The 9,918-nt window shown below is 42.5% G+C and overlaps 1 protein-coding gene across 3 annotated transcripts; it reads left to right on the forward strand.

The window, feature by feature from the left end:
- Positions 1–8: 8 nt before the first annotated feature.
- LOC118386211 (sodium/myo-inositol cotransporter-like) lies at positions 9–9,842 on the forward strand. Of its 3 annotated transcripts, none has more exons than XM_035773758.2 (2): positions 9–123; positions 6,079–9,842. In XM_035773758.2, exon 2 carries the CDS (start codon positions 6,134–6,136, stop codon positions 8,282–8,284), a length of 2,151 nt encoding a protein of 716 aa, XP_035629651.1. In that variant the 5' UTR covers positions 9–123; positions 6,079–6,133; the 3' UTR covers positions 8,285–9,842. The 3 variants fall into 3 exon arrangements, 2 of the variants coding, with proteins under 2 accessions (XP_035629651.1, XP_035629650.1); XR_004826167.2 differs by lacking the exons at positions 9–123; positions 6,079–9,842 and adding exons at positions 3,186–3,719; positions 5,862–6,072; XM_035773757.2 differs by lacking the exon at positions 9–123 and adding an exon at positions 3,481–3,719.
- Positions 9,843–9,918: the final 76 nt, after the last annotated feature.

Here is a 9,918-nt window from a genome sequence, read left to right on the forward strand (position 1 = left end):
AGTTTGTATGTCGATGTAGTGGAACTGTACTTCCTGAAAGTGTAGCATATGGATAAGCAGCTCAGACAAGCGCTACGAATGTGCTGTGGAGCACTCAAGACCTCCTCGATGGCAGCAATGCAGGTACAGTTGGGAGAGATGCCGTGAAAGTTAAGATAGACAGCAACTAACCATGACATATGGGTAAATCGACAAGGACATAAGGTTGCATATCCTACAAAAAAAAGGTACTCCTACAGTAATGGGAACATGAACGAAATTTGAGTACAAGTTTTGGGTGGATAAGCAATGGCATGGCGAGAGAGATGGGGTTGATTGGGAAGGAGTTTAGCCCCTCTGTGTGTCTTCCTGCTATCCCACCTTGGTGGCACCTTAATTGGCTTGTGGTAATGGCTGGAGCGGAATAAGTGCAATGGTATCAAATACATCAAACACATGGTTTCCAAGTGTTTGATGCCATTCTATTTGTTATATTCCAGCAATTATTGTGAACCGTCATGCCTTCAGCAGCCTCCACTGCTTGGTTGCTCCCTCAGCTAGGGATAGATCTTGGTTGCTTGAGAGGGTAAGAGTTGTTAAGGAAGGAGTAGATTCTGTTGTAAGTGAACATTTAAAAACACAATATTATGCTTTCTTGAATATATTCACAGATGGATCTATAGACCCTAAAACTGGGAGGACAGATGCAGCTTTTAGTGTTCCTGAGTCTAAGGTGGCAGTGACAAAAAGAACAAAGGATAATTTATCTGTTTACACAATGGAGTTGCTGGATATACTCTTGGTTGTAGAGTGGGCGGAGGAGGTGAGACCAAACATTGTAGTGATCTACTCTGACTCCTGTGCAGCACTGATAAAATAAAAGTAATTTGTGTCTCAGAGCAGACAGGATGTGTTGTATGAGGTTTTGCAGTGCTTGTGAGACATATTGTGGTATTTGTGATGTTCCTCTGGGCACCAGCTCATGTGGGAGTAGAGGGGAATGAGGAGGTGGATGTTATCGCCAAGCAGGCTCTTAAACATCCTAATGTTAAGATGGAATTGTCAATCAGTAAAGAAGAAGCCAAGGGGTTGATAAAAACAGTAGTTAAAAAGAAATGGCAAGAGTTGTGGAAAAGGGACAGCAAGGGAAGACGCCTGTATAAGATACAGGAAAAGGTGGGGACAGGGAGGTCCTCAGGTCGAGAGAGAAGGGAGGAGTGTGTAATCAGAGACTGGGACACACAAGGCTCAATAGTGTGTCCCACCTTTGAAATTGGTAGGACAACTGCAGACTGGGAGGTGTGATCATTGTCAGGAGGAGATGGAGACAGTGGAACACGTTCTATTTCAGTACCAGCAATATGGGAGGGAAATTAAGTGATTGTTATTCGATTTAAGGAGTGACGGGTTGAAGAGCCAAGATTAAGTGAACTGCTGGGGAAATCTTCAGGGGGTGTACTATTTAATTATGTATTTAGTTTCCTTAGGAGGATGAGAATATTGGGTAGGATTTAGACCTTCCCTGTCTCTGGTCCACACTCCAGTCCAGTTGGTGGCGGTAAAGGCACCTTAAAGTTGGTTGCCAACTGCCATAAAAAAAATACAGAGAATAAGAAGAATTGACTTCCGAGACCTAAAAAAAATAGTAAGTGGAAATTCACTGTCCTTGTCAGATACACGTTGGCAGACAAGCAACCAATTTCATTGGTTTAAGCTATGTGGCTCAGTTGGTAGCGCATGGTGTTTGGAATGCCAGGGTTGTGGGTTTGATCCCTACCAGGGACCAGTACAAAAATGTATGAAGTCGGTCTGGACAAAAAGTGTTTGCTAAATGACTCAAATGTAAATGTGTGGGACTATACTATTTCCTCATCAAGGCCATATAGTTGGCTACTTATCAGGTTCTCAGAAAGTGTTAAAAATGAGGCCTATGTAATTAAAATAGGAGCTCCATTTTATATAAAGCTTATAAGTGCATTCTTGCTGATATCACCTCAAGTATGTATTGACACAGGCCTAGTTGTCCCAACATCACCTGTATGAAGATACTGTCAGGCTGTGTCAGTATGTAGTTTAGGGTCCGAGTGTAGATTGATCCACATTGTTTATGCATTTCATTCTCACAGATGCGCAGTGACACAGCCAAAGTGGCTTCTCCAGACATCTTATGCACCTTTCACCATGATAAAACATGCCACTTATGTGTGCGCTGAACTGAAGGGGTTATCATTGCATACAGGCCAACATATCTTGACTAAGGTATAATTTTAATAGTCATACATTTGTCACATCCTACATCAGACAGAGCCTATTTATTTTTCAGAGAGAATGGCAGGCGCTAGTCACTGTGTAAGGTTACCTGTGTGGTTCCTACGCCTGTGCCCAAGGATTGAATACCCTCACACTGTAAATTGACGTAAACTATGGACGCACTGAATGGGCTGTCACACCAGCTGTCACTGTACTGTGTTATTGAGACTGCAAATAACTTTAATATCTTATCAAATGCATCCCGTTTATCTCCCCCATATGCTATGACATTACATTCTAGATAGATGCATGAGCTGTATGTAGCCTGTTTGGAGGTCAGATTAGGCTATATGCCGATATACATTTCTGGAAAGTTGAACACTTTGAAGGTAGATTACAAGGGTTTTACAAGTTAATATATCCAAAAGTGCCCGTTTCTAGATTGTTCAGTTATTACCATTCCACTGTTAAAGCTCATTATCAACCAGGATATGTAAACTAGTCGGTTAATTAGGCAAAGTGGGGTTTAAGGCAATTTCGACTCAAGTAGCCGAACAGGTTGAATGTCATGAGGAAAGCCAATCCCTTGTTTTAAAACAAAGGGTCACTTACAGTAGCATGCATTCTGAGTCTGTTGTTACCCGAAAAATTCATTTGTGCCTCAAAACAATACGGTATTTCGATTCCAGACTACTAGAATTAGAACCATAACCAATGGGCGTGTTGCATTTGAAACGTCACATGTGTCTTACCAAAGATTATGGATAAACTAACAAGATACTATATGTCTCCTCGCCCTAACAATGGGAGTCGGTGTCCACAAAGCGGCATGGCGGGCTGTCTAGCGCTCGCCAATACGTTCTTTGGATTGGTGGATAAATCTCATTGTCATTTAAAAAAATATTCGACGAGGGTTGTTGACGTCAACCGTCTGTATTCAATGGGGAGAGATGCTATACTACTAGCCGCATGTTATGAATATGCATATACATCTCGAGGCAACTCAAATGTGTTTTTCTCAAAGTAGCCGGGATGTCACGTGTCCAAAGCAGTACATCAGCAACAACTTAAGCATTACGAAACTTCTATTCAATCGAATAAACATCACGTAGCAAATAAGCCATTTAATTTTTGTTGTTGACCAAATTCGACACTCCTGAGCTACATACAAAACCTTGCTTAGGTGGCCGAAGCAACGAAAAAAAAATCCACCGAATTGGGCCTCTCTTCCGCTTCTTCTCTGGTATCACACATGAAGGGCGTGGCAATGGGGAAGAAGCAGAGTCGATGCTTATAAAGTGCAGCTACCTTATGTGTTAAACCTAATTGCTCTGAAGCGGAGGACACGAACTATCTCTACATCGGAAGAACTGACGCAGGAAGCATACATATTGTCGCCAGAAAAGCAGGCTCAGACAGTCGCATCCTGAACTTGTGGTTTGATGTAGCCTACATTAGCTACAATATAGCGGAGTATTGTAATTGCAATGGTGAGTGTGTGTATTTTTGTGATGGCCGCCCGTTTTAAATTGTAGCCTAGATAATGTAACTGACGATAGAAAAGCAGAAGGGACAAAAGATGGTGATGGAGAAAATGTAAAAAGCAGGTCGAGCGCTTAATTTACTATTGTGCATCGGATGTAAATTAATTGAATGTAGGCTACTAGGTCAGAGTCCTATACTATTCTATTTTACGAATTCAACCACTTGTTTTACTCAAACTACATATATAGGCTACCTCAATTAGATATACTCTCCTTGGCATTGCGGAAGATGCGCGTACTCTTTTCTAGAATATTCCGCAGCTGTTGTGTAGCGTGCCACATTTCGTGATAATACTTTGACTACATTGTACTGATCCTCATATCTTTCTTACCAGTATCATGTCGATACCATTATTTCAAAGTAGATAAGGCCAACTTTCACAAGCTGTCTTTGTCCCTCGTCGTTGTGCATATTCCTCTCTCATGCGGTCTATTTAGCGTAGATCTGTGTATATAATAACAAGATGCTCACGTCATAACAATGGGAGCCGTCCCAAAGGCGGGAAGGCAAGTTTAGGTCTAAAATAAGGCCATAGAAATGCATTGTGTTTATTTTGGAAAGATATTGACAAGAGGGAAACCTCCTCCTCTCTGAGCTGGGACGAAAACTAGCGCAATGGATTATGGTCATTGTAGTTAATTACCACGTTTCCGCGCTGAACTTGGTAGAATATTTGCTCAATGAAAACTACATTTGTCGTTTATTATTTGATTTATTTCTAGAGGAACGGCACGTTCGGCTCTCAAAAAACAAAATGTATTTCAAGTAATTTAATCAACGTTGGTCAATTAGCTGTTTAATTACAACAAACAATATTGCAGCAACAAAACCAACAATTGGTTAATCGGTCAGCATTAGCTGTAGACGATGATGCTGAAGGTGACCAGAAATATTAGTATAAAATATCGTATTGTCTAAATAATTAGCAAAGTTTGCCTCTGGGATAATGACTTGGTTGGGGGCTGATGATGTAATCATAATGCGTCTGTCATGATTAAAAATTATTGTATAATACATGAATGACTAAAACATTATTTATTTTTATTTTTTATAATAATTACACTCCTTATTTTACCACTAGGCTATGTAGGCATTTTTGATCTCTTCAAATGGACTGAGCTGCTAGACTTTTTGGTTTGAAGCACTGAGATGGACATGGCTCTTTCTCTTTTAGGTTTAGCCACTATTTAAGAGATTGGGGTGAGGGCTAGAGAAAGTTACTGTAAATACGGTATTTAAATCTGTTACCATGCCCAGTTTGAGTGTGAATAAAGTAATCTGATCAAGCTCTGTTTTGATGACCTGTTTCTCAGAAATGTTGCGTGTGTCCCCTTCGGAAAGTATTCAGACCCCTTGACTTTTCCCACATTTTGTTACGTTACAGCCTTATTCTAAAATGTAATTAAATTATTTTTCCTCGTCAATTGACACACAATACCCCATAATGACAGTAAAACTGAATTATTATTATTATTTTTTTGCAAATGTATTAAAAATTAACAACTGAAATATAACATTTACTTAAGTATTCAGACCCTTTGCTATGAGACTCAAAATTGAGCTCAGGTGCATCCTGTTTCCATTGATCATCCTTGAGATGTTTCTACAACTTGATTGGAGTACACCTGTGGTAAATTCAATTGATTGGACATTATTTGGAAAGGCGCACACACACCTTCTATAGAAGGTCCAAATCAATGTGTAAATAGCTGTGCATCGACGCTCCCCATCCAACCTAATGGAGCTTGAGAGGATCTCCAGAGAAGAATGAGAGAAACTCTCCAAATACAGGTGTGCCAAGCTTAGTGTCATACCCAAGACTTGAGGCTGTAATCACTGTCAAAGATGATACAACAAAGTACTGAGTAAAGTATCTTAATACTTATGTAAGTGTGATTAAAGTTTATTTTTAATACATTTGCAATGTCAAAATGTCAACCTGTTTTTGCTTTGTCATTATGGGATATTGTGTGTAAACTGAGAGTGGGGGACAATTTAATAAATTTTAGAATGCGTGTCACCTTTCTTGGTTCCCATCTGACACAGGCTCTAATCAGGTGTTTGTCTTTGTCTTTGCTGTCTTGCAGGAATGTAAACTCTAGGCTATACTAGACCAGAGGCCTGCTGCATCCTCCCTTAAAACTAGTGTTCTCAGTGCAGGTGGATTACACCCCCAAATGCAGACACCCCTAGTGAATTTGACCTGACGGTGGATACTACAGCTTCCATCCAGACAGCAAACCAAAGGATAGAGAATTTTTATTGCTCTTCTGTTACGCTAAAACTTGGCTTTGACTTTTGCAGGGTTCAAGGGAGTTTTTCAGCCGTTTTGAACCAGTGGTTCCGTTTAGCACTCACAATGAAGATGGGTACGGCTGTCATGGAGGCAGCAGACATTGCTGTGGTGGTGCTGTACTTCATCCTGGTCCTGAGCATCGGGTTCTTCGCCATGTGGAAGGCCAACCGCAGCACCGTGAGCGGATACTTCCTTGCGGGACGCTCCATGACATGGGTGGTGATCGGAGCGTCCCTGTTTGTCAGCAACATCGGCAGTGAACACTTCATAGGCCTGGCTGGGTCGGGAGCAGCCAGCGGCTTTGCTGTGGGAGCATGGGAGTTTAACGCTCTTCTCCTGCTGCAGCTGCTGGGCTGGGTCTTCATACCTGTGTATATCCACTCTGGTGTGTACACCATGCCGGAGTACCTGTCCAAACGCTATGGGGGCAATAGGCTAAAGGTGTACTTTGCTTCGCTTTCTGTGCTGCTCTACATCTTCACCAAGATCTCTGTGGACTTGTACGCTGGGGCGCTTTTCATCCAGGAGTCACTGGGCTGGAATCTCTACCTGTCCATCATTCTGCTCATTAGTATGACCGCACTGCTTACGGTCACCGGCGGCCTGGTTGCGGTCATGTACACAGACACCCTCCAGGCCGTGCTGATGATTGGTGGAGCTCTCAGCCTGACCATCATCAGCCTGATCAAGGTCGGTGGTCTTGAAGGGGTTCGGACCAAGTACATGCTAGCTGTCCCAAATGTAACAGCTATCCTGGCCAGTGGGAACTTCACCCACTCACCCTCCTGCCGCATCGAGCCCAAGCCAGACTCCCTGAGGATCCTCCGGGGCCCGTTGGACGAGGACATCCCCTGGCCTGGCTTCCTCTTAGGTCAAACCCCAGCTTCCATCTGGTACTGGTGTGCTGACCAGGTTATTGTCCAGAGGGTGCTGGCTGCCAAGAACCTTGCCCACGCCAAAGGCTCCACGCTGATGGCTGGCTTCCTGAAGGTTCTGCCTATGTTTATTATCGTTATCCCCGGGATGATATCCCGGATCTTGTTTGCAGATGAGATTGCCTGCATTGGGCCAGAGCACTGCCTGGCTGTGTGTGGCTCTAAGGCGGGGTGCTCCAATATTGCATACCCGCGGCTGGTCATGGCAGTGATGCCTGTGGGACTGCGAGGGCTGATGATGGCTGTGATGATTGCGGCTCTCATGAGTGATCTGGACTCTATCTTTAACAGTGCTAGCACAATCTTCACCCTGGACATCTACCAGAGTGCTCGGCGTGGTGCGTCCCATAAAGAGCTGTTGTTGGTGGGCCGGCTGTTTGTGGTGTTCATGGTGGTTATCAGCATCGCCTGGGTCCCTGTCATCATCGAGATGCAGGGTGGCCAGATGTACCTGTACATACAGGAAGTAGCCGGATACCTAACCCCGCCCATTGCCGCTCTCTTCCTGCTGGGTGTGTTCTGGAAGCGCTGCAACGAAAGGGGTGCATTCTGGGGCGGTATGACCGGGTTTGCGCTGGGTACCACCCGGCTGACCTTGGCGTTTATTTACCGAGAGCCTCCCTGTGACCAGCCAGACGACAGGCCTTTCTTCATCACACATGTCCACTACATGTATGTGGCTGCTGGGCTGTTCTGGGTGTCTGGATTGGTGGCTGTGGTCGTCAGTCTCTGCAACCCTCCTCCAGATAAGGAGCAGATCCGCACAACCACATTATGGGGCCTGCGTAACATGGGAAAGCTTCTCCTCAAAGACCGTGAGGAGATTTACAAGCTGACGGATAAGAGCCCTTTGCAGTTGAATGGAGGCCTCTATAAGGATCTGCCCCCAGACATCTGCAATGCCAGGTGTCTAGATGGGGAGGACGTCAAGCTGCTAGCTCCGCCTTCTGACTTTGACCCCGTGACTCCCAGTGGCGAGACAACCCCGGAAATGACACTAGCAACGCCCACCACCCAGTTTGATAACGGGCACCCAGGGCTAGTGCATGCAGAGGAAGGTTGTGGGGATGAGGAGGATGGGAGGTGCATGCAGCTGTTGGAGTGGTTCTGTGGGTTTAAGGAAGCGGCATATGATGCCCATCCCAAAAGGACAGCGGAGGACGAGAGAGCCGTTATGGAGATGCTGTACGAGCCACCCAGAACCAAACTGCTGCTCAACTGTGGCCTGTTTCTCGTCTGCTCATTGGGAATATTCCTATTTGTCTACTTCTCTCTATAGACTGGGCCAAAGGAGGGGTTGTTGGGGATTGTTTCAAGGGAAGTTACAATTTTCTAATATTTTATGAATCTGAAGTTTGTAATATTTACAGTGCAGCTTCCTAACAAGGATTCACTGAGCTTTTTGAAATTATTCTTTTGAAACGATTGAATCTTCTGTCTAGTCTCACAAAACCCCGAACCACTTAAACTCAATTCTGTACTTCTCATTTTTGTAAAGTGCTTATTGTTAATGTGACTGACATATCTATTGTGATTTATAGAAATGTGGTATGTGTTTGGTGACATTAGCATTATTTATATTCACTTTTTATATTTCCTTGAACAGTTGTTTCTGTGCTAAAAGTGTTGTTGGGACCATTGACTTTGATGTTAGCTATAGCACACCCATATATCTGAATGTCTATGTACTCTGAACATGTACTGTATGTGGTTTACGAATAGTGTGTTCAGACTTTCCATGTACTGCTATGTTACTATATCCATATCAGCACAAGTGGTTAAGCTGGGTGAATTCCTTGTTTATTACAGCTTAATAGTGTGCTGCTGTGTTATTCCACCTGCTTTTCTATAGAGAAAGTTTAAGAAACCATTTTAAGGCCTTTTTGTTATGCAGAGATTACCTCAAAGTTACACTAAAGCCATCACCCTCTACCACAGATGGAGAATAAACTATCATAAGTGTTTTCCTTTCCTATTAGCATTATACATTGTTGATATGGTGATTGCAAATGCTTAGAATTTTTACCAAATTATTTAGTTAATGTTTGTCCTATTACTTTTTATTTTCTGACGTTTCCAATTGTTAAGAATACCCAGGTGAGTTGCTGTAGAATGTGTAAAAAATGATGTTCTTTAAGTATAAAGATGAAAGTATGTATGACAGTTTGTCAACATGAAACTCTACTTTTTATTATACACTTATCGTAGCATTCCAAGAATTGAACATACAGTATCAATGCTGGTAGTTTGTCATGTGTTTATGATTAGGTTAATATTTGCTATTTCTTACTGTTTGTCTGAATGTTGTATCTTCCACAGTTAATGTCATGACATTTGTTCAGTAGGCTATTTTGGTAACTTGGTGACAACACTAAAACCAAGCTCTGTTTTTTGTGGGTCTTTTGTTTGACCTTTTATTTATACTGAACAAAAATATAAACTGACAAGGTAAAAATCTGTCGTTCTAACCCTGAACAAGGCAGTTAACCCACTGTTCCTAGGCCGTCATTGAACATAAATAAGAATGTGTTCTTAACGGACTTGCCTAGTTAAATAAAGGTAAAATAAAACTAAACGCAACATGCATTTGAGTGAAACCTCTTACCAAATGTGTCTTAGTGTTCAATGCTGAAGAAAATGTTTTTGTTTTTCAAGAAGGCAAAACAATGCCAATTTGAGCAGTGAATGCTATGGTTATTATTAAGCTATTATTGCTATTAATTGGATAATGTTTTGTAGTGAAATAGTGGCAACCTAATGGAGATTCATTTGCAAAGTAGACTTGCTATTTCAGACCTGTAGTTGTTTTGCTGAAAATTAAAGCTTCGCTAACCATCCCTGTTCCGAGTGATAAAAGTGGATTACAGGCTGACTACACCACTCACGTCGCAAAATATATTTTGAAATCTATTA

Source organism: Oncorhynchus keta, chromosome 7, assembly GCF_023373465.1.
Source record: "Oncorhynchus keta strain PuntledgeMale-10-30-2019 chromosome 7, Oket_V2, whole genome shotgun sequence".
In the NCBI taxonomy this organism is placed as follows: Eukaryota; Metazoa; Chordata; class Actinopteri; order Salmoniformes; family Salmonidae; genus Oncorhynchus; species Oncorhynchus keta.

Bases quoted from the DNA above. Each gene is read 5' to 3' on its own strand.
- LOC118386211 (XM_035773758.2), top strand. From the start codon at position 6,134: ATGAAGATGGGTACGGCTGTCATGGAGGCAGCAGACATTGCTGTGGTG.